At 37.1% G+C, this 23165-nt stretch overlaps 2 protein-coding genes across 6 annotated transcripts in view; both read left to right on the top strand.

Moving 5' to 3' along the window:
* The window catches only part of LOC309480649 (putative methyltransferase YdaC), a 190191-nt gene that overhangs the window by 105009 nt on the left and 62017 nt on the right, over nt 1-23165 (top strand). The window lies entirely within an intron of this gene.
* Nucleotides 1149-21978, top strand: kcna10a (potassium voltage-gated channel, shaker-related subfamily, member 10a). Of its 5 annotated transcripts, none has more exons than XM_082145139.1 (3): nt 12763-12788; nt 13602-14894; nt 17999-21978. In XM_082145139.1, the coding sequence occupies exon 3, from the start codon at nt 18137-18139 to the stop codon at nt 19826-19828; it is 1692 nt and encodes a 563-aa protein (XP_082001265.1). In that variant the 5' UTR covers nt 12763-12788; nt 13602-14894; nt 17999-18136; the 3' UTR covers nt 19829-21978. The 5 variants fall into 5 exon arrangements, with proteins under 5 accessions (XP_082001268.1, XP_082001267.1, XP_082001265.1 ...); XM_082145140.1 differs by lacking the exon at nt 12763-12788 and having other exon boundaries at nt 13149-13743; nt 14797-14894; XM_082145142.1 differs by lacking the exons at nt 12763-12788; nt 13602-14894 and adding an exon at nt 1149-1407.

The raw sequence follows: 23165 nt of genomic DNA, 5'->3' as shown, positions 1-23165 counted from the left end.
TTCAATCATTTAAGACATTTCTCCTTATGTAGATCCTTTTTGGCATAAAGCGTTCTTTAAAATTGATTCAAGAACCCATATATAGAGGCCCATTGAACCTTTTTTCTTTTCTTTTCTAAGAGTGTACGTAAATGCAGATTGAGATAAAGCTGCTTTGGACTTTTAAAATGATGTTAGCTGTACCACATTATTTATCAATACTTAAAAAGGAATATTTCTTTAAAATATTTATGTGAAAAGGCACATCTAAAGAGGTCCTTTTATGCCCTTTTATGAAGTCTTAATTTTCTTGATTATATATATATATATATATATATATATATATATATATATATATATATATATATATATATATATATATATTCTTACCACTTAGAATATTTCCTGACCTCTTGAGATCTCAGTTCAACACAGTTACCCCCATTACTCTTACACTGACCATGGAAAACACTCAAGAGCCGGGTCTAAACCTCTTTAATAATAAAGTACGAATGGATTTTCGCGTCAGACTTATTGATCCTCTTGTTTAAAATGCGGTCCTAAACCAACATTTCATCTTAACATGAGTTCATTCACTTTGAAAAATATTAGGGTGACAAGGCATTAAGAATCATATAGCCCAATTTATGTCCCTAGTCTTTATTTATGCTCAGGGTGAAATTATGTGCAGGTCAAATGCAGGATTTCATTTCATGTTTTTTGTAGCTGCAGAACCTCTCAGTGGCCGGCAGGGGGCGGGGGGTCCATAGATTTTCTAGGTCCATTTTCCTCCAAGCAAAGAGGAAACGTGAGTCTGATGAAAATAAATTAATTGATACTTTTTTCATACATGAAGTGGAAAACAACACACTTGCTTTTATTATCAAAATAGACAGCTATAGTTGTCACATTTTTTATTCTAGTAAATATTTCTCAGGGTAGGTTTTTTTATTTTTTTATTTTTTAAAAAGAAGACGAATTTTAGACACAGACATTTCCACAGTATATTAACACGTTGACATTTTAACATGGCACAGCAATAGGGATAAGCTTTTCGTCATTATTATTTAAATAATAGATCAGCTGACACGTTTTGTAGCCTAGTAACGTTACAGCACATCTGTCAGTGTCTGATTTGTCCTGCCCCTGTCATTCCCACACACATACATTTAAACACGGCTGTTCTGCTGGAATCCAGGATGAAAATAAACTTCACCAACAATGCTGGAAACTCCTTTTACACACTTTATATTCTAATGACTGTGCACGATACCTGCTACCTGCTAGTTGTGCTGATTTTACGACGACTTTCTCGATCTTGTTTTGTCGAATTTTTCATTGTTTACGCGCGTCTCGAGCTCTGCTGCGCGTCACCGTGTAGTTGCACGGGCGCGCGCTGGCAGGAACACATCACTGCACCTCTCACAGGTAATGTCAACATTTACACCTGAACAAAACCTTTCAGATTCAAGCCAGATTTCACCTAGCTGTAGAATAACTGAATTTATCCTGTATGAATTCACCGCAGAGGTGTGTGAAGAACAGTATACCAGCTAACTGGGAACGTTCTTGACGTTAATAGAATGTTCGTTCAAAGTTATCTGGTCTTCAGTAACGTTCTCAAGACGGTATTTAGGCTGTACATCGTTGTTTTATGTTTTAGTTGGACAATTCAAACCAAGTAGCCTAGAGTTTGAGTGCATCTTTAAAAATGTTAAAAACTATATGACTATTGGGTAAAACTTTACAATAAGGTCTTTTAAAAACTATATGACTATTGGGTAAAACTTTAGGGTTCATTAGTTAATGTATTAACTAACAAGAACTAACAATGATCAATACATTTGTAACAGTATTTGTTAATCTTTGTTAACGTTAGTTAATAAAAGCTGTTCATTAATTGTTCATGTTAGTTCACAGTGCATTAACTAATGTTAACAAATGCAACCTTTGATTTTAATAATGTATCAGTAAATGTTGAAATTAATATTAACTAAGATTAATAAATGTAGAAATATTGTTCATTCTTAGTTCATGTTAACTAAGGTAGTTAACCTATGTTAATTATTGAACCTTATTGTAAAGCGATTATTGTAGGTACTGACTCGTAGCATCTTCGCAGATGATTTGCTTTAAATTGAAAACCATCTTCCCACTCTCATGTCACTCCATAGGCTATAGTTTTATGACTTTTTTTAACCTGTGCAACACAAAGTTATTCTCTTTCCAATAAACTACAATATACACTTGCTGTCAAGTTCAATTTTGCTTAATTTATTAAACACACACACACACACACACACACACACACACACACACACACACACACACACACACACACACACACATTAGGTCAGTTTGAACTTGATCCTCTTGCTCAGGCCACATATTACACTTATATATAAAAAACTGCGGGGGTGTTAATGTTTTGTTTTTTATTTCCTTTTCTTTGGTCATATCTTACCTAGGGCGACAAGTCAGCCAGGGCCACCACTGGTTCACCCTCAAAAAAAGAAAATAACATCTAAATTAAAATATGTCTGTCTATGAGCTTGAAACACATGTCAGGTAAAAAAAAAAAAAAAAAACCTTGGACAAGACTTTTGCAATCTAGCCAGCATGGAGTGCATGATAAAGGTTGGATGTCCACAATACTTTAAGAGGCTATATGTAAGAATTTGCATGTATTAAACACTTTTTTATTGGCAATGTGTGAACATCTTGTAACGAAACTTATATCGGGGGGCTTGAATCACGGTCAACTCTTGGGAGATTGGTATGGTAATAGAGATTGTCATGGTAATGGATATGGCAATGGTAATGTATTTGGTCTTACAGATCTATACAGGTGGAGCTGGGGAAGGTGTAGGGTTTCTGAAAGCGCACTGTATACTGCTACCAGCAACACCCCGGTATTTGTTTGAATGTTGAGCCGCAGCTCATTGGACGCTGATGCAACAGCCACCAATCAGCTGTGCCATGTAGATAATGATGTGATCGCTACCAAATGAGTCAAAGACTTATCAGCCTGCACCATGTTTCATGCCAGAACTAGGTAATAAGTTGCTTCCTGCAGTCCATATATCAGCCACCGTCATCACTAATAACAAGGGTTTCTGAATTCTGCTGTACAGCTCCTTTAAAAAGGATTATTTCTTTAAAATACTTCTGGAATAAGGCTATTGCACATTTATGATACAAAGATGCAGTGCTCACATGTTGACCTTTTGTGACAACATGGCAACAAATATCACTCTACGGGCCAGATTTATTAGCAGCTTGCTCCATCACAAACCCTCTTTTGCAGTAAAAAAAAAAAAAAAACACTGTCAGGATTTACTAAAGACACGCAGTGAAAAAATTAGCTAGGAAAAGTATGAAGGTAATATGATGCCATAAAGAATTTTATTTAAGATTTGTGAAAGTGAACATAAAATTGCAAGCGTAAATTAAATTTGCATGCGCAAGAGAAGATTTGTAAAGGTGTAAATTGAAAACAATAGAGTCAGTAACTGCAAAACAGATTGATAAACTGTTGCAAATGTCTAAATGACTTGTGTGCATGGGGCAAAAAAGTTCCTGAAATAATCCTATTTGTACAGTAGTGTCTTTCTTTTAGCTGCGCTCACAGTTTTGGCATAATTCTCTCACTCGTTGAGTTTTGCAAGCGGGAAGAGGAGGGCGGGTCCACCTTCTTCATGTAGCCAATCAAATGAGCTTCTCGCTGACTCTCGATTTACTCTTATCTGATTGGTTCAATAAACACGCCAGTATCCAGAACACATCTTTATCTTCTTTTGGCTCAGCATCGTTCTTGTGGCCGAAATTATACTTTTAATGCACACATACATGTTAAATTAACATGCATTTCACAGACGCTTTTATCCAAAGCGACTTCCACTGCATTTCAAGGAACACATTTACATTCTTATCAGTTCTTGTTTTCCCTGGGCATCTAACCCATGACCTTGGCGTTGCAAGCGCCAGCACTCTACTGTTTGAGCTACAGGAAAGCTGAAGCTGAAAATAAATACATAAATCATGATTGCTTAATAAGCTGTGCACCATTAAGCTCACTGACATTCATACTGAATTTCGAGCTGGTGTTAACGTTATTTAGTAAATCTGGACCCATGTTCTTTTTTTTTTCTTTTTTATTAAAGGAGAAAAAATTAAGAAATATGAAGTCCTAAGCTTTAATGAAATAGTAACAAAATGTAATAATATATACATTTTTTTATTTTTTTATGTTAAAATAGGAGAAGACAAGCAAAAACTATTCTATGTGTATGAAATATAATATATACATATGATGTCATGTCATATTTGGAGTGCATGATTAAGGGTGGATGTTGTTGGCACAGGTTGGGCAGAGAGTGCCGGTGAGAGGAGAGCTCATCCTCCTGCCCTCCTGTTCACAGTGAAGGACCTTCTGCATCAGTCGTAGGCATTGACCATCAGAGACACTAATGCCCTTGTTAAGCAGTGCACAGATGGGTGCGCAGCAGGGGCAGGGTATTTTTAGTGTACATTTTGGAAGGGTTTCTGCAAACTCCTTAGCTGATGATTTTGTGACCTTTGAAGGTCACTTTACAGACTCTTCCAACAGACATAGATGGAAAGACTTTGTACTGTATAATATCCTAGCATAGTTTGCAATGGCGTGTCTTACATTTGCTCACGCTGTTAATAAACTGGCTCTGCGATTTGAATGTTTTAACAGTTAAAGTGTACAATTTCTGTAAAGGTATTAGATGATGTTGGCATGCAAACATGTTTGATTTATCAAGCTGTGCCAGTTGGCAGTGCCAATCTCTTACCCTCCATCTTATTTATTTCCTCTGCTCAGTGCAATAAGCCCTTCATCATGATGTACAAACTAAAAATGTAAGTTAACTTTTGCAAGAAAAGAAAAAAATCCCAATACTGTACAGTACACAGTTAATAAGACTTGTTTACTCTGCTTTCGGGATTTTCTGACCTTGTACACGTGTTTATGTGCTTGAAGTGGAAGCGGAAAAGTAACATCTGTGTGGCCGGGCTCAGCACTTATCTAATGGTTAGTTGGGGCTTGTTTGCAGATGTGATTTGGCAACTAAATCAGGCTAGAACAGCTGCCACACAAGGGCAGATCATGACCCCACCAGCGCTCACAGACACCAGACATTCACAGAGCTCCAAGCTGAGTCAACCAGAGGTGTGTGAGAGACGGAAATGAGATGACAAAAAAAAAAAGTCCCCTCTGGCTTTGATTTTTAGCAGCTCAGTGAGAACATGATGAGCTCAAGGAAGGCAAGAAAATATTCAATATACCTGTTATATTATGGTTAAATATGGAGAGATTTACTCCACATAGAACCCAAAGCTGTAAATATTCAGTGTCTACACTGGCCAGTTAACACTATGCTATAGACTAAACTGCTAGCTTGCTAACGGAAGGCTTTCTGAAAACAAAGAAAAAGAAATGTTTAGTTTGTCCATTTATAGATTCTGTAACACCAACCTTATTTTCCAGCACTAAAGTAATTTCCTGTGAATGTTTGACCTTAGTTGTTAAAGATAAATAACTGTAAGTGCAGTAAACGGTAAAACTATCTGTGCTTCCAACCAGTGTGTTTATGTTCACGATAATTTAAACTTACTGTCTATTTACACCAAGTGTACATAGCCAGCCTGATCTCACGGCAATTCGTAAGAATTCTACGAGGTGGCTAATTCGTACGAATTCATACGACCTCACTCGTACGATTTTTGCTAAATCGTACATATTTTACGAATTGCCCAATTCGTATGAATTCATACGAATGACCTACCCCTGACCCCGCCCCTAAACCTACCCATTACGTGGGTTTAGACAAATCGTACAAGTTCGTACGAGTGAGGTCGTACAAATTCGTACGAATTAGCCACCTTTTTATCACTCGTACTGTACAAATTGGTCGTGAGATAGCGTTGACATAGCCTACCTCGTTGGCAGAGGCTCTTCACACTAACTCCGCCCACCTTTGTCTAATTGAACCTGACAAAAATACAAAAGAAACCGTTTGATAACAGGATCATTGGTGTGGAGAGAAAGGCAGGCGGCGTTAGCTTTTTAAGGGACTGACCCAAGTTCGAATCTTCCATTTTCCGAACTCATTCTTCTCCATTTTCCCCATGACATATCAGCTTGTTGTTCAAAATTAACAGAAAAATAATACATCATCAATCCTTCTCCCAAAACATGTTTTTGTCCTACCCTGATTCACTATGGTAAGTCTGCGATAAGTGTTATATTTTAGACCAAGTGGGATGGTTTTCGTGGGAAATTGAGTACATATGTCACTCGCACGTGCTTTTGCCCGCGTCTTATCAGTGCCGGTCCTAGACTTCTGGGGGCCCTAAGCAAAACTTTGTGATGGGGCCCCTGTCAGTGCGTTCATAAAACCCCCCAAATTACCCCCAATCTCTTAATCTGTTCTTTCAGAGCAGTTTCAATGTCAACAAACAACAGAGGGATTGAAACAGTCAGTACAATAAAACATTAAATTACAAAAATACAAAAGAAAAAATAGTTAGTCTACAACTAATAATAGTAATAAATAAGCCTACTCTACAGAAATTGAATAAAGTAAATCAAATGTAAAAATAAAACACTGCATAGTGGTCACCGTATGAATTATATATACAATCATTCTTATTACTGTAAAGTTACTAAAGTTATTCAGTAAAGAGCAGTGAATGATTCTATTGATTACTTTCCCAACTGTTTATGTTCCAGTTTGATACATGCTCTTAATCACTTAATCAAGCTTCAGGTTTGGAAGCTTCACAAAGTGTGTTTCGAAAGAGCCTATCACTACTTTAAGGTCAGAGTCATCTTGGGAATGTACTTGGGAATGTATTTTCAGTTATGTGAATACAGCTTCTATGAAAATTCTGGAATCTGAAAAAGTATGATGTGATGAAGACTCGTTTGCTGAATTCACATGACATTGATACAATGTTAGGTTTTGTTTGGTTGTCGGTCTCTGTCAAATGGGACTTTTACGGTTCTTTCCATGTTTATAAACCCATATGGCTGCTGATGGCCAGGGGATTTGTCTCTGCTACTCTGTGCACACTAGAGTGGATGACCCAAAGGGACAGGCTTTTAATTTGGGCTCTGGCATCTCTATGTCTGAGGGCTTCCTCGTCTCTGCAAATCTCAGAAGCTGTGCCAAGGAGAATCCCCAAGCTCCACAGGCCAAAATGCACAGAATGCCAAACAGGGAGAGCATCCTTTCCTGTCATATCCATACATGCAAAGTCACTGAGTTTTAAGACTGCAATTGAATAAAAAATGATGTTGTGTTTACAGTAAAATAGTTGGAAGAGCAAAAACTGTCAGGTAAAAAAAAAAAAAAAGACTTTATCGGTCTCTGAGAAACAGTTTTTTTTTTAGGGAGTAAAAATAGAATTTGAAAAATAGTTTCCTTTCAGCAGCCCAGTAAGCTGAAATTTCTTCCCATGGATTGAACACGGAAAACTTGGGAAGAGAGAAAGAAAATAGATTAAATAAATAAATATGACTGGTTGCCTAGTTATAATCGAATATTGTAATATTTTTAGGTTGTATTTGACTGACGCACAAGTCAAACTATGACGTATAGAGGAGGGTGAAAACATAAACCTCTCTCAGTGTGAGACTATAAACATCTATCTTTCTATCTATCTATAGCAATTTGCTATACACGCAAAAGCGTGTCACTTGCTCAAAATGGATAGCTCATTCCTCAAAAGCAAGTATTTATGTCAATGAAAGTGTCAGTGTCATCAAGATGAAAAGTCCTGACACCATTGTTTATGAACAAGATAGTCAAATGGCTTTGTCATGTTTTCATTATGACACTTTACTCTGTAAATGTTTTCCAATGCAAAAAAGTCAGATCTTGGGGACACTACCTGAAAATGCTCAAGACAGCACTATATTTGCACAGCCATTTGAAAAATACAGTAAAGTTACACATTACTGTATTTAGTGAGGTAACTGAGTACAAGACACTGAATATGTATGTTTCACATTTTTACTGTATATGCTCTTTGCAATTCTAATTTGTTCAAAAGAAAAAATACACCCTTATTTACAACAAACATAAACTCCCTTTGGGTAGAGCTGTGCACAACTGGAAACAATATTGCAGTACATATTGGAACTGAACATACAACATACATAGTAGTACTGTAATCATTCATGCACATCCAAACGTTCCTCTCTGTCTGGCCACATCATTTCATCTACAATTTAGGAGACATTTTCAGGAAAAACAAGATTTAAAAAAATGTGTAAAATTTGCTTGACAGATTTTGACAACTAGTTCAACATTTGTGTATGTAATGACTCAAGCAATGAAATGAGGACTATTACTTTTATATGGAGTGACTATTCAGAATTCACAAGTATAGTTAATTTTGACTGACATGACATAAGCAAATGATAATGTTATAAAACAGCAGAGAGTTGTATGAAAGCAACTGATGCATGTCCAAAAGCATTTGCAATTTGTTGGAAGGAATGAGAAACTGCTACTATGATGTGCACAAATGACTAAATGTTGTGGAGGTTGAACTAACTGTTGTGCAAATGTAAATAGTGATGTGAGAAATGCACCAAAGCGACTGAGAAAAACTGTAAGTATTAGCAACTTTATTTGGTCCCTTTTCTGATGTACTTCCAGTGACAGGGCATTAAATGGTGCTTTTAGGATTATTTTTTTTTTTAATAGGCACATACATATAATGTCCCGATGTGGGCTTGTCCTGCAGTAAATTCCTTTTAGGTCATAGTGGACACTTTCTATTAAAGGAAAATCCTGCTCCATAACATATCTTTTAACACATGCACGACATGTTATGGGTCTTTCTTATCAGGTAGTGATGGACTAGTCATCTATTGTGAAGAAGCTTCTGGATCCTGATGACGGATTGATGTTTTGGACTTGTGCCCACTATAATTGAGCCTGCGGCCATGTGGCGCTAATGTTTAGTTGAGCGAGGTGATCCTCAGCTTATATCACTGATCTGCCTCTGCCACATTAATCCTCTTAATATAACCATCCTGATTCCCAACCAAGCCCAAAATCACCTGCTGTGGATCGGGTGTAGCCCAATGCAATCACATTGCACTTTTTTTTTGTCCCACTTAATTTTAAATAATGACTCAATGTCGACAGAAAGAAAATGTAGACTAATATGTCTGTTGTTTTTTATGTAACACTATATGTTATGGATTTATTAATTTATTTTCCCCCAACATACATTATAGCATCAGCAGTATAATGTACTGTTTTAAAATAATTTTTGTTGTGCATTTTAAGTAGAATCTTTTACAGAATACAAAATTAATGTTTTTGATTACTAAGCTGTTTAACTGCATCTTACCTCATGGAATGGTTATATATATATATAATCACATTGAGAATTCCCCACTTAAGTCTCCAGTCTATTAATAACACAGACTAAATTGTTCAAAGGACAAATGGCGTTATTTAGGATTTACACGCTTAGCCTTTAATGGCTTTTGACTTTCATATTAATTTCCTTTTGAGTGACAGATTGATTAAGGAATTGTAAGCATGCTTGTTATGGAAACATTCTGTTTGAGATGTGCAGTTAAAACCTTTAAAGGGGTCATGTATTGAGAAATATAATTTTCCTTGATCTTTTGATGTATGTCATGTAATAGTAAATAAGAGAGACGCAAAAACAGGATTACTCCAGTAACTAAAAGATAGAGACACCTCGGAGGATTACAATTACTCTCAGTTTAGTCTGTCTTAGTTTCATTTTCAAGGACTTTTAGTTTGCTCATCTTTTGTTTCCTGTTTTCTTTTGTTCCCGCCAGTCATAGTCTCCTTGGTTACTCATTAATTAGATCCCACCTGTTTGTGTTTCATCACTCTTGAATCACCTGAGTCACTTTGATGAATAAACTTCTATTCGAATTACGTCATCGTTTTCATCCTGAGGCAAAACGTTACAAGTGAGTAACAGTGTTTTTACCATGCATCACTATTTATTTTTCTTTTATAGATAGAGTATTTATACTGTAGCGCCACAGTCAAACTGAATGGTTGTGATAGGAGGCGGGGCTCATTTGCATATCCATGGCTCCGCTTATACTAAATAAAGCAAGGATGTAGTTAGATTCAAGCTATTTTAATTCAATTTAGGCATGAAAAAATTATTTTCATAGAAAAAACATTTAAATATGTCATTTTGGTGATCAAAGATCAAAGGGATACAATTATTGACTTCATGTGGATTATAAAAAACACGACACTGCAAATGTATACGTTTTTCATTCTATCGAAAAGGATGAACTATGAAAATAGCCTGTAAGAACGACACTGCATCAAAGCAATGGTATATTCATTCATTCATTCCTAACACCATAAGTCATCCTTTGTCAATTATTATGGCGGTAACTGCAATTAAGTACTTAATTATTTTAATTTGCAAATAGCTTACTTCTAAATTAGGATGTTTTTTGAAGAAAAGTGGAACTCAGAGAACATTTCCAAAAAATGGCCTTTAAGCTTAGTGGTTTTAAATTCATTGGACAGAAATGAGCACCTGTTTAACAACCTGTCACATGGAGATGGGCCGTCTTTATAAAGGACCTGGTTTAAAAGTGTAATAGAAGTCACTGTTTGATTTAATGACCAGACAGAGAGAAATTGATGAGAGCATTCAGTGTTTGGACTGCAGCCCACAAGTCATTAATCATGTCACATTACGGCGGCGCTGGCCAGTGCATAATTAATCTCTCTTAGCAAGAACAGACCAGACATGGATAGTTACAGCATGGTGCTTTTATCTGAGAATCTATTATGGATTATCATTTTCACTAGGTTTTTGCTTATGAAAGTTTAGGTGTAATAAATATAGTCGATATAAAGTTAATAGCGTTATTTAATTTGAATACTTACACTTTGAAAGGCACTTTAAAGAAGTGTTCTGAGGGGTTGCTAGGGTGTTGCTTAGCAGTTGCTAAAGTGTTCTTAGGGGTTGCTAGGGTGTTGCTAAGCAGTTGCTAAAGTGTTCTGAGGGGTTGCTTGGTGCATTCTGAATGGTTGTAGGGAGGTTGCTAGATAGTTGCTCAGTTGTTCTGCAGCAGTTGCTAGGTAAATGCTAGTATCACGTAGCCAGACCTTCAGACTGATGGCAGAAGGTCTGGACTCTATTGCAGCTTTCATTGGCCAAGGACCGCCTAAGAGGACGTTTGACCGACATGTAACGTAACCAATCACAGTTTGTTTTGATCCGCGTCATGTTTAGGGGCGTGAAAATGTAAAGTCGACGTCCCTACGATAACAGACCGGCGTGCATCTAATAAATTATTAATTCAAGAACATTGTGAATGTTTACTGCAACAATGGAGCCACGGACTTCACATTCATTTGAAAATCCAGCGTTTAGTTGATCCTGATAAGAGCTCATTGTCACAGTTTTAAACATGATGGCTTTCTTTTTCCATGAGGGGGTTTGGCATCACAACGGCTTTGTTTCCAGGCGGACTGTTAAAGAACGTGACGCACGTCTCCCGGACGTCCTGTAGAATTCAACCCATCAGATAATGATTCAGATCAAATGTTTCCAGTTAAGTGTGCCATATGCATCAGACGTTCAGCCAACGGTCCGTGGGCGTACTACCGGTAAATGCTAGGATATTCTTGGTGGTTGCTGAGTGGTTATTAAAGTTTTATAAGTGGGTCCTGAGTCATTGCTGGGATGTTCTAGGCCAGATAGATGGATGGATGGATGGATGGATGAATAGATAGATAGATAAAATGATAGATAGATAGATAGATAGATAGATAGATAGATAGATAGATAGATAGATAGATAGATAGATAGATAGATAGACAGATAAAACGACTGACAGATGGATGGACAGATGGATGGACGAGATAGATGGATAGATAGATAGATCAGTGTAGACAGACAAACAGCAGCAGTTTTCACAACAGAAAAAAAAATCTGTGACATCTGATGCAAGCCACAAATCAATTAATCAAATCTACAGATAAGTTGATATCTATCACCTGTCTGTGGATGATGGAGCTGATCTGTAAGTGTGGAGGGTGGATCGGCGAGCCGGTGAGGTGTAGTGATCTTTAAATAAGCAGGCTCAGGACTGATGTGATATGTAACCGATCGCTCTGGCAGGGATTGATGCTGGATGATGTAAGGCACTGGTCAGGTATATTCAGCCTTGGTTGATCTACGCTCATCAAATGTGTCTGGGCTGCTCCGGTTAGACATGTCGTGATGAATATAAAATCTATCGTATGACAGTTAACAGCTGTTTTACAAGGGCGATCAGATGTCTCTCCCTGTTAAAGGTGAGAAGGTGAGCCTCTGAGGAGAGATTGGTTACAGCATTGCCTATATGGACCTCTATTAAAGTTTGATCCTTTAAAATCGGACTATTTTACTGTTGTGTGATAGCTAATTCTTCTCTCTTGTATTTTGTGTTTTTTTTATTTTTTTTTTTATATTATATTTTTGAAACTTTTTTTTGTCTTTCTCTCTGTGTGTGTGTGTGTGTGTGTGTGTGTGTGTGTGTGTGTGTGTGTGTGTGTGTGTGTATCGAAACAAATGTCTGTGTTTGTGTGCTTGCGTGTGTGTCTGTGTGCGTAGTTGTTTGCGTAGTGTGAGCTCTAGTTTCTCTCCAGCATAAGGTTACCCAATGCGGACTTTAATAGATTAAGCCACTCTGAACCCAAATGTAGAACAAGCAACAAGCAGAAACAACAGCCGGACAGGAGACCCCTCTCTCACGAGAGGTAGGCCTGTGTGCGTGTGTGTGTGTGTGTGTGTGTGTGTGTTCAGTAAAAAAAAAGAGTATTATGCAACATCTGTTCAGACACCCTGACATCCTAAATGTTAGAGTAATTTTTTCTGAATTATCTGTAATTTCAATGTTTTGTAAATGTAAATGTTGCTTTTAATATACTCTATAATATATGCTCTACTGTAATACATTTCGAAATTAATTTGTCAGATAATTGTTTAGATTATACTGTTTAGAACTAAAATAGGCTTTTATATATAAAAAAAACTTTTATTTTATTTTATATTTTTAACTTTTTATTTATTAATATACGGTCAAATATGACCTAGATATGTTGTGTGAGATTCACTGATATAATATTCAATTTGTTGACAAGAGTTATTGTAAAAGGTATTGTTATTGTAAGAGTTCTTAAGATTGTTAAAAATGTCCAGCTATAGAACTGGAGCTAGAACTATGATCTCAATAACTATATTGAAATGATTTTCAATTTTAAAAGATCCTTATAGAAAGAGCCCTACAGTGATAAATGGTTCTTGATATGAAAAGGGTTATTTTCTAAACTTAAGATGCTGAGAATTTTTTAATTTTTTTAGTGTATAGAGAAAAATTACAGAATATGATGAAACTAAAATATAGAATTGAATAGGGTCATATTTATTTGAATTTACTTCTGTGACTTTCACATCATGTGGAACATTTAAAAAAAAAGAAGATTAAAACATAAAATTAAATTACCTAACTAGAGGAGCTAATTATGAAAGATTTGATTCGATTTTTCCGGTGTGATTCTCTCTGCCAGCAGAGGTGGTGTTGAGTGACCCTGAATATATTCCTGTAAATATCATTATCCAGCCGAACAGCGCTGATCAGCATCACACACTTCTCTTGATAACATTTTCTCTTCTGCTTTATTCTTTGTGTGCTTGTATTTTTTCCAAATATATGTAAGTATGTCCTGCTACATCAGTGTTTCTTCATTGTTGTAATTTATTTCCCTCGTAAAGCTATACAACTATTTAAAGTTATTTAATCTTACTACACCTGTTTTAGCTTCTTTACACTGGTTACCTGATCATTTTAGATTTTATTGTTGACATACAAAGCATTAAATGGTTTGGCGCCTATGTATTTAGATGAGCTTTTGAGACCTTAAATGTCTTAGATCTTCTTTTAACAAATTGCTGGTTGTTCCAAGAACCAAATATAAGACTAAAGGAGACAGAGCATTTGCAGTAACGTTTTCAAAGTTATGGAATAGTTTGGCAGTGGATATTAGATCTGCTGAATGTGTGTCTGTTTTTAAATGTCGTTCAAAAACGTATTTGTATAGACGTGCTTTTAGTATTTTGTGTGTTCTGGGCTTTGGGTATATTTTATATTTGTATTACGTTTTGTTTTTTCATATATTGTGTATAGCTCTTCATGAATGTATTCTTAATGATTGTGTTCTTATATTGTGTAAAGCACATTGTGCGTTGCAGCGTTAAAAGTGCTACATAAATAAAATTGTACTTCGTATAATGACAGCCTCTCTCTCTCTCTCTCTCTCTCTCTCTCTCTCTCTCTCTCTCTCTCTCTCTCTCTCCGTGACGCACATGTTCTCTGTTTTCTGGTCAGTGGCAGCTGAGCAGGATGACTCATTTTTGGCATCTTTAATTAAACATCTGTTTGCGCCTCTCAAACCACGCTCATATTGAGATTTAGCCTGTTAATGCAGGACTTTTAGAAACCTAGAATACCTGTACTGTACATGCATGAAATCAAATCCAGTTATGCTTTATTTTGATTGCCCTCTTTAGACATTCTACTGACTGTAAGTAACTTTGCAACTACATGTCAACTTATTCCACTAACCCGAACCCTACCAGTCTACTGATACTCTAATGAGAGTAAGTTGACATGTAGTTGCAAAGTTACTTTTAATTGGTAGAATGTCTAAACTGAACCGTCAAAATAAAGTGTAACCTAAAACTAACTCCTGTTACACTTTATTTCAGGTCATGTTAACCACGTCATGTTATCAGGTCATGTTAACCAAGTCATGTTCATCCCTGATATTGTTGTCTCTACATTGAACTCAGAACCCTCCTTCAATGTAAGTCAATGGGATTTTGCCCCTGTTTTTTTCATTGTCCACCAGGCAAAAAAGTCACTTAGTAATGTAGTAGATCTGAGGTATCATTCACATCCGCGGTACAAACGTGTGGGACGAGGTGTATTCAATTTAAATGTCATTAGCCGCTTTTCCATTACAGATTTGCGCAAAACTTTTGCAATATTTTCTAAATGTCGATAAAAAAACTATTGCGAAATTACAGCGTTTCCATTAACCGATGTTATGCGACTAAAACATATTTGTTTTCCTCTCGCGATAAGTCATTCCAAAAATCATGCCAATGGATGCTGGGAGGTTTACATATATCCCAGCCACCGCACTAGCCATTATTTTTAATGGAAGGAGACGTAGGCGTGTTATCCAAGCATTAATGGCAAGGAAAGACCCTTATACTTAGGAGGGCCATGTATGAGGTGTTTCTCCCTCCTATCTGCTTCAAGATCTTGAAAAATTGTGGCATTTCTTTGTTGTTTAGAATCCAGTATTCCAGTAATTCTTTTGTCTTTTATGATTTTAATCTTCTGTCCAAACATACCGCGTCATTTAAAAAAAATTCTCGACTTTTACATACATATGCCAGATGACCTTCAAATGCAAAAAAAGTTTCCATTGCAGTTTTGTGGAATATTCCTTTTTTGAATTGCCTGAAAAACCACCTCATGTGAGTGCTAAAAACTTTTTACGTGTTTCCATTGGGCGTATTTTCAGTTCTCAATGTAAATTTGCGCAATTTGAAGGGTAATGGAAATGCGGCTATTGGTTACCGGTTTAAAATACTGGCTCTACACAGTCCTGTTATTAATGACTTGTACAGCTTGGCTGAAGGCATTGCAACATTTCCTCTGAACCCAATGCAGGTCAGTGGAATAGTAAGTGAATTAGATGAGGGGCGATTGTTTTCCCCACAGTCTTGGCCTTTACTGGGCCAACAGTTTCTCTTTCTCTCTCGGCTTCCTTGGCTCTGCTGCTATCTCTCGACTTCTCTTTCGGCGGCTCTCTTATTCTCTCACACCGCCTCACAGGCCAGGACTCTGGTGTCAAGTGTTTGACAGGGGTTACACATTAGCTGAGGTGATGTCCGGCCGGCTGTTGTGTCAGAGGTGTGTCACCATAGAAACGGGAAACGTCACATTAAGAACAGCAGGGAACCCGTCCAAATGTCCGGTCACATGTACGAAACTCGAGTTTGTGACAGCGAGAGGATATGGGAATGCAAAGAAGCTTTGCAACCTTTAGCATTTGAGTGTTAATATGAATGGGTGACTAGGTCACATTTTACCCCAAAATCAAAAGAAAAAAAATACTAAATTATTAAATATTTTGCAAAAAGCCTGTTTTAAGATGCACATATATTCATGATAATCAATCTTTCCAAATTCTCATTCATGTAATCTGTCCAGTTATTGTTAATGGTGTTATCCCATACATTTTTTTTAATGCACTATTTATTATTGTTTTATAAAAACGTTATTATTTATTTAAATTAAACAGTACAACATATACTACCATGATGTATAAATACCTTTGGTTCCACTTTATATTAAGTGTCTTTAACTACTATTTACTAACATTTAAATTAATCTTTGGATACAATGCACTTACAATGTTTTTACATTTTACATTGTACTAAAAAATACTTGCATGTAATTGTCAGTAATTAATTTCTGTAATTACATATACTGTATCCCACTGTTAACCTTTCCCTTACCTCTTAACCCATCCTTAAAGGTCCACTGAAGTGCCTTTAAACGTGTAGCGTTATTCAATGTGTTGACATCATTTCCACTGAAACAGGAAGACAGGGCGGAACATATCGAACAGCTCCTCCCCTTTTTTTAAATAGCCAATAGCGTTTAGTTTATATCACAACTCGGCCAAAGCCGTTGAGCTCGATAAAGCTGCAGTTTCCTCCTAATCTCTAACCGTTTCTCCTCCTAATCTCCTCCATATCGCTTTAAAATACAGCATTCTGTGCAGAACTCAAATGCTGATATGTTTTCTGGCCTGCGCCGACTCGCGCATACGATCCGCTCTGTGCTGTCGTGTCTCTGGACCAAAGCTGCGGTGTGAGACTGACGTGAAACCAGACTTCATTCGCCCCAATGGAAAGCATATTTACACTTTCTGAATCGTCCCCTATCCCCTATGTAGTGCACTATATGCCATTCACCATGTAGAAAATAGTAAATGTGAGAACAAGCGACCGATTTCAGCCGCAGATTCAGCATCTATTTATAATGTAGGAGGCGGAGCTTCAGATTCTAGAGAGCATTTGATTGGACAGAAAATCTGAAGAGAAGTGCAGAGTGATGTCATCAAAATCATTGATCCATATTGGCGGAAGTGAGAGACTGTGAGTTTTGAATGCTTATATCTTCTAAATGCGAATTTTGTCATTGTGTTGGAGCACACTAGATTATAGATAACAGTAAGACGAACATATTCATACTAAAAGCCAAAAAACATCCATTTTGTATTCATGGGGATTTTAAACCTACCCATACCACCCAACATGTCCCTAAACTTGTCCCGTATCCCACCTCAATAGCAGCACAAGTGTTTTGCAATATAACACAATAAGTGTATTTTTATGTAAGTACATAGTAGTTAAAGACACCTTATATAAAGTGTGACCACACTTTTAAAATAGTTCATTTAATATATCATTATTTCTTTTGCATTACAGTAATTGTGAATTGGAGGAGGACATGTGTTTAATTCTCATAAAAACATTGTAACAATGAAAAAAATATACTAAGAGTTGAACATGTCAGTCCGAAAGAGGATGTTTAGTGTTTCCTTCATGGATTGTGATAGACTTGTGAAATTTGTCATCACTCCCACATTTGCAGTGTAAAGTAGATTATCAGCGAAAACAAAAATAACCCAACAACGACTGGCATTTTTGGAAGTGTTGTGATGCTGACACCTCCCAAAATATGTCACCTTCACCAGCTGCTCTCCTTAGGGTTCGTCTCAGAGCAGTTACCAAGAAACAGTGTGCCTCTCAAACACCATTTACTGCTTTAGTCTGAGTTTTACTATGCAAAAACACACTCTAAAACTTCTTCTTTGTTTTGCAGGTCCCAGCACTGTTGATTCTTCCTCAGTTTGTTGACCTTCACCTCAAAATCAAATGCAGAAGAGCATTTGAAGTATTAAACCAGTGATTTTGTTCTGGTGAAGGTAGACTTGGGCTGTTGTGTGATATCTGGGGCCACATGACGGTCCAGGCTGGAAGGATGGAGGTGGCGCTAGTCGACTTTGACAGTATGGAAAATATTGACAACTGTGTGGACAACTTCAATGACCCAGACTATCCCAATGAGATGACGGCTTTGACAGTAGAAATGCCAGAGTTTGGGCCAGGCAGCACCTACTGCAATACTGCAAAAGTGTCACCATATAAAGAGAAGACCCCACCAAATCTGGATCTACCGCAATCACCTGTCCTGCCCCCTCGCGCAAGGAGAGGACGTGCTAGCTGTGCTAGTCTAATTTCCAACTGGAAGTTACTTTTGAACAGTGAAGGAACACAAAGTGAGACGATCTTCAGTAGACTGGCCAAAGAATGCTACGAGGACTTGTTTGTTGATAAGCGAGGTCTTGATGAGGGTGATCAGAAGGTCATCATCAACATCGCCGGTCTTCGCTTCGAAACCCGCCTGAGGACCCTCAACCAGTTCAATGAGACTCTTCTGGGCGACCCAATGAAAAGAATGGGCTATTTTGACCCAATGAGAAACGAGTACTTCTTTGACCGCAATCGTCCAAGCTTTGATGGGATCCTCTACTACTATCAGTCGGGGGGCAAGATTCGCCGGCCTGCGAATGTACCTTTAGATGTCTTCTCAGATGAGATCATCTTCTATGAGTTAGGACAGGAAGCCATGGACCAGTTCCGTGAGGAGGAAGGCTTTATCAAAGAAGTGGAGGTCCCGTTGCCGTCCAATGAGTTCCACAAGCAGTTCTGGCTGCTTTTTGAGTATCCCGAGAGCTCAAACGCAGCCCGAGGGGTTGCTCTCGTTTCCGTCTTCGTTATCGTCATCTCCATCATTATATTCTGCCTGGAGACTCTCCCAGAATTTCGTGAGGAGATGGATGTTTTTCCAACTGCTGGCTATTCCTTAAACCAAACGCATCCCTCAGGTTCTCCTCCAAGCGCCTCCCCCAAAACCATCACCAGCACCTTCTCTGACCCCTTCTTCATCATTGAGACAGCTTGCATTATCTGGTTCTTTTTCGAGCTCCTGGTGCGTTTTCTGTCCTGCCCAAGCAAAAGAGAATTTTTCAACAACATCATGAACATGATTGACATTGTCTCCATTGTTCCCTATTTTGTCACTTTGATAACTGAGATCGTGACCACCACCCATAAGTCCAACACAGGGCAGAATATGTCCCTGGCCATCCTGCGAATCATTAGACTGGTGCGAGTCTTCAGGATCTTTAAGCTTTCCAGACACTCCAAAGGCCTGCAGATCCTGGGCCAGACACTCAAGGCCAGCATGAGGGAGCTTGGGCTGCTCATCTTCTTTCTCTTTATTGGCGTCATTCTCTTCTCCAGCGCCATCTATTTCGCTGAGGTGGACGACCCCAACACCCAGTTTGTTAGCATCCCTGATGGATTCTGGTGGGCTGTAGTTACCATGACCACTGTGGGTTATGGAGACATGTGTCCCATTACACTAGGTGGTAAGATTGTGGGCACTTTATGTGCCATTGCTGGGGTGTTGACCATCGCCCTGCCAGTGCCTGTAATAGTCTCAAATTTTAACTACTTTTACCATAGAGAGACAGAGCAGGAGGAGAAGCAGCCCATAGCTGAGACATCCGATCAAGCTTCAAAGTCAGGGAACAGTACAAAACATGGAAGTAGTTCCTCTCTGAGCAAGGCAAATGGGAAGTATTAAGCATTAAAACCCATATCGAAACTTCATTTTCATGAGCAAAAATCACATTAAACATCTGCAGGTCATATTTCACCCCAAAATCAAGAGATTATGCACTGCTCAGCCAAAAAAATTATAAAATAAATAAAGTCGCTGTTTGGATTCAAATAGGCAAACAAGAGTCTATGACTGGATCATTTTTGATTATGTTTCTAGCATGTTATATGTTTGGCAACAGTTCTTCTAACCCTAACTGATGGAGTGTGTAGCTTTTCATTTCTTAAACAACCATGTAGGAAGACACATCATGGCCATATTCCAGGATGACAATGTCAAGATTCAACAGACTCAAACTGTGTAATAATGGTTGGGAGGAGCATGCAAAATCATTTAACACATGAATTGGCACCTTAAATTAATTGAAGGTCTTTGGGATGTGCTGGAGGAGACTTTACAGAGTGCTGGACTCTTGCATTGTCAATTCAAGATCTTGACCAAAAATGTACCAAAAAACATCACATTTAGAGGTGCATCAATTTTTGACCAATATCTTGCATGGACAATGCAAAAGTTAAGTATTTCTAAAACAAGTACTTCTAAGATGTATACAGTAAATACTTTACCATTCAAATAATTCAATAATATTTTTTTCTGTAATATGTTTTTGTGCATACAGTAATGAGAATTGGGGAATAACTGTAATGCAAATGATTTGTAAAACAAAAAAAATTGATGGTGCTAAAATATGCATAGTTCCCCTAAAGAAAAAAATATCTATATTTTTCTATTTATTTTGTGGTGAAAAATGACCCAGTCAGGTTCTTCACAGGTTTTGTGAGATTCAGCCAATGAGTTTCATTTTTAGTGTTTCGGTGTTTGCAAGGTTTTTTGGGGGTGAAACAGATGCTTATAAAAGTTACTTAACTAATAACAGTTTCTCTGAAAACAGCATAATCCTATTATTAAATAAAACAACTTAAACCATCTCCTAATCTCATAAACCAATCACATCCTGTCCACTATGTGTAATTAAAAATGAGAGAATCACTCTAAAATTAAATGGCAAATGCACTTTCATCAAGTGCATTTGGGTGGCTTAATGTTTCCACCAGCAAACTACCGTTTTGAGTAACTTGCAAAACGACGCCTTTAACATTTATCTCTAACACCTTTGTCATATAAGTGTCTCTTTGTATGTGTTTTCTAATTCCAAGTAAGTAGAGTATATCATAATTCTATCATGTTGTATTTGAAATGATAATCATGGTTTGTTGTGGCACTTTAGAGGAAGCTCAGCCAATGAAGAGGAGAAATGTATTTAGAGTTTTCCACTTAAAGTACATATTTATTTCTATGAGCATTACAGTGCCTTTCACTCAAATGGGATGTACCAGGTTTTATATTGAGTGGAATTGATTTCATCTTATTAATGGGAAATGTTGACTTGAGTTGAAAGAAATGGACCTACGTATCAAGACTTCCCAGTCTTGTTCTCTCTGATTATCACTTTCTCTTAATCCACATTTGCCTCAAGAAAGGCAATTTTCATTGACAATTTTCATCATTTGGATCATTTTGATTAATAATGAGTGAAAATACATAACGTTTTGTTGGAGAGAGAATCAGGGAGCTATGAGCCAAGGTCTCATTGTATTATACAAGTTGTTTTTCATTTATGGGAATCTTGGTGAGCTGTTTTCCCCAAGACATACGGGATATACTGTAAACACATATTTTCATTGTGTTTTTGGTGTTTATAACTGCTGCTATTTTATACTTACCTAAAGTTATGTTATTTTAGTATGAAGGAGAAGTAGTGTGCTATTTCTGTTTGAATTATTAAGCAGATAATCTGACATTTATTTGCACATTTTGCCTCTATAATGATGGTTCTTTACAGACTAACCGAACACTGTGGTGGTGGCGCTACAGAATGAATTGAACATTTTAACGCATCCTTTTATTCTGGAATTAGAATTTTAATGAGAAAAATTCAAAGCCTTCAAAAATATTAAAAATGAAACTTCAGGAACTTGAATATCATGTGCTTAGCCTGACAACTTATCATAGTTGGTCGTACATTTATGACTGTAAATAAGTGACAACATAAAGCCATTGAATGTGTTAATAACTGTGTTATTACTGTATGTATTAAAATTCTACATTGTGTACTTGTTGAAGTGTTTGGTATGAAATGCAAATCTCAGTGATATGAATCACAGGCTGCTGATGTGATCTCTTCAAATCTTGTTTCATTAACTATCATTAGATACGGGCATTTATCAGCTGAAATCCTGAATTAGTTATTTTATGCCAATAGTAACTATAAGGCTAGAAATGTCATGTCTCTTTACTGTTATCAACACAATAGACCAATCTTTTTTTTTTCTCTCTCTCTTAGATTTTCTTAATTTGGCAGGCAAGCAAAGACTTTGGTCACACTTTAGGGTTCAGTCCTCACTATTAACTACGACTTTTTCCTCAATAAACTCCTAATTACTGCTTATTAATAGTTAGTAAGATAGTTCTTAAGTTTAGGTATTGGGTGGATTAGGGGATGTCGAATATGATCATGCAGAATAAGACATTAATATGTGCTTTATAAGTACTAATAAACAGCCAATATCCTAGCATGCTAATTAGCAACTAATTGGACCCTAAACTAAAGTGTTACCAAGACTTTGCTTATAAGCATTGAATTATTGAAATAGCATTTTAAGTAAAATATGGAAATTGTCCTGCAATGTGTCTGTCCCCAACATGAACTGTATTTAAAAGAATAATGTGGAATGGATTAAAACGATATAATTAAATACAATTAAAAGATATTGACTAAATGGACTCTATTATCACTAATGACACACATATACAATATATATATATATATATATATATATATATTACTACTGTATAAGAGCCTCTTTTTTCCAGTAACCTACAGTTATGTATTTAACATGAATGTAGGTTAACATGTTAACCCTTTAACATCAGTGTTTTACATTAGTCTAATCAGAAAGTGTGCCAAGGAGTTATCTGGCGGTCAGGTCTTCGAGGTCTTCCACTTCTCTGGAAAGCCCTCTGCCTCATTCACTTACTTTGTGTTATATAAGATGCCCTCATTACCGGCAATAACAGGCTAGACTTTCACTGTAACTTGAGCAGCTGCTCTTTTTCTCTTTCATCAGAGACAGATCATAGACATGCTTCCCTTTTCCTCTCACATTGTTGCATTGGCTGTATCTGAAATCACTCAATATACCCTCATTCTCTGTAGTACATTCACCACTAATATCGTCCACTGTAGTTGTTAATGAAAACAAGGTTGGGTGTGCCGGAAGTGCTGTGGAATTAATTCGGC

This window comes from Leuciscus leuciscus (assembly GCF_965113295.1).
Source record: "Leuciscus leuciscus genome assembly, chromosome: 18".
Classification (NCBI taxonomy): Eukaryota; Metazoa; Chordata; class Actinopteri; order Cypriniformes; family Leuciscidae; genus Leuciscus; species Leuciscus leuciscus.
This window is presented reverse-complemented; position numbering and strand designations above follow the sequence as displayed.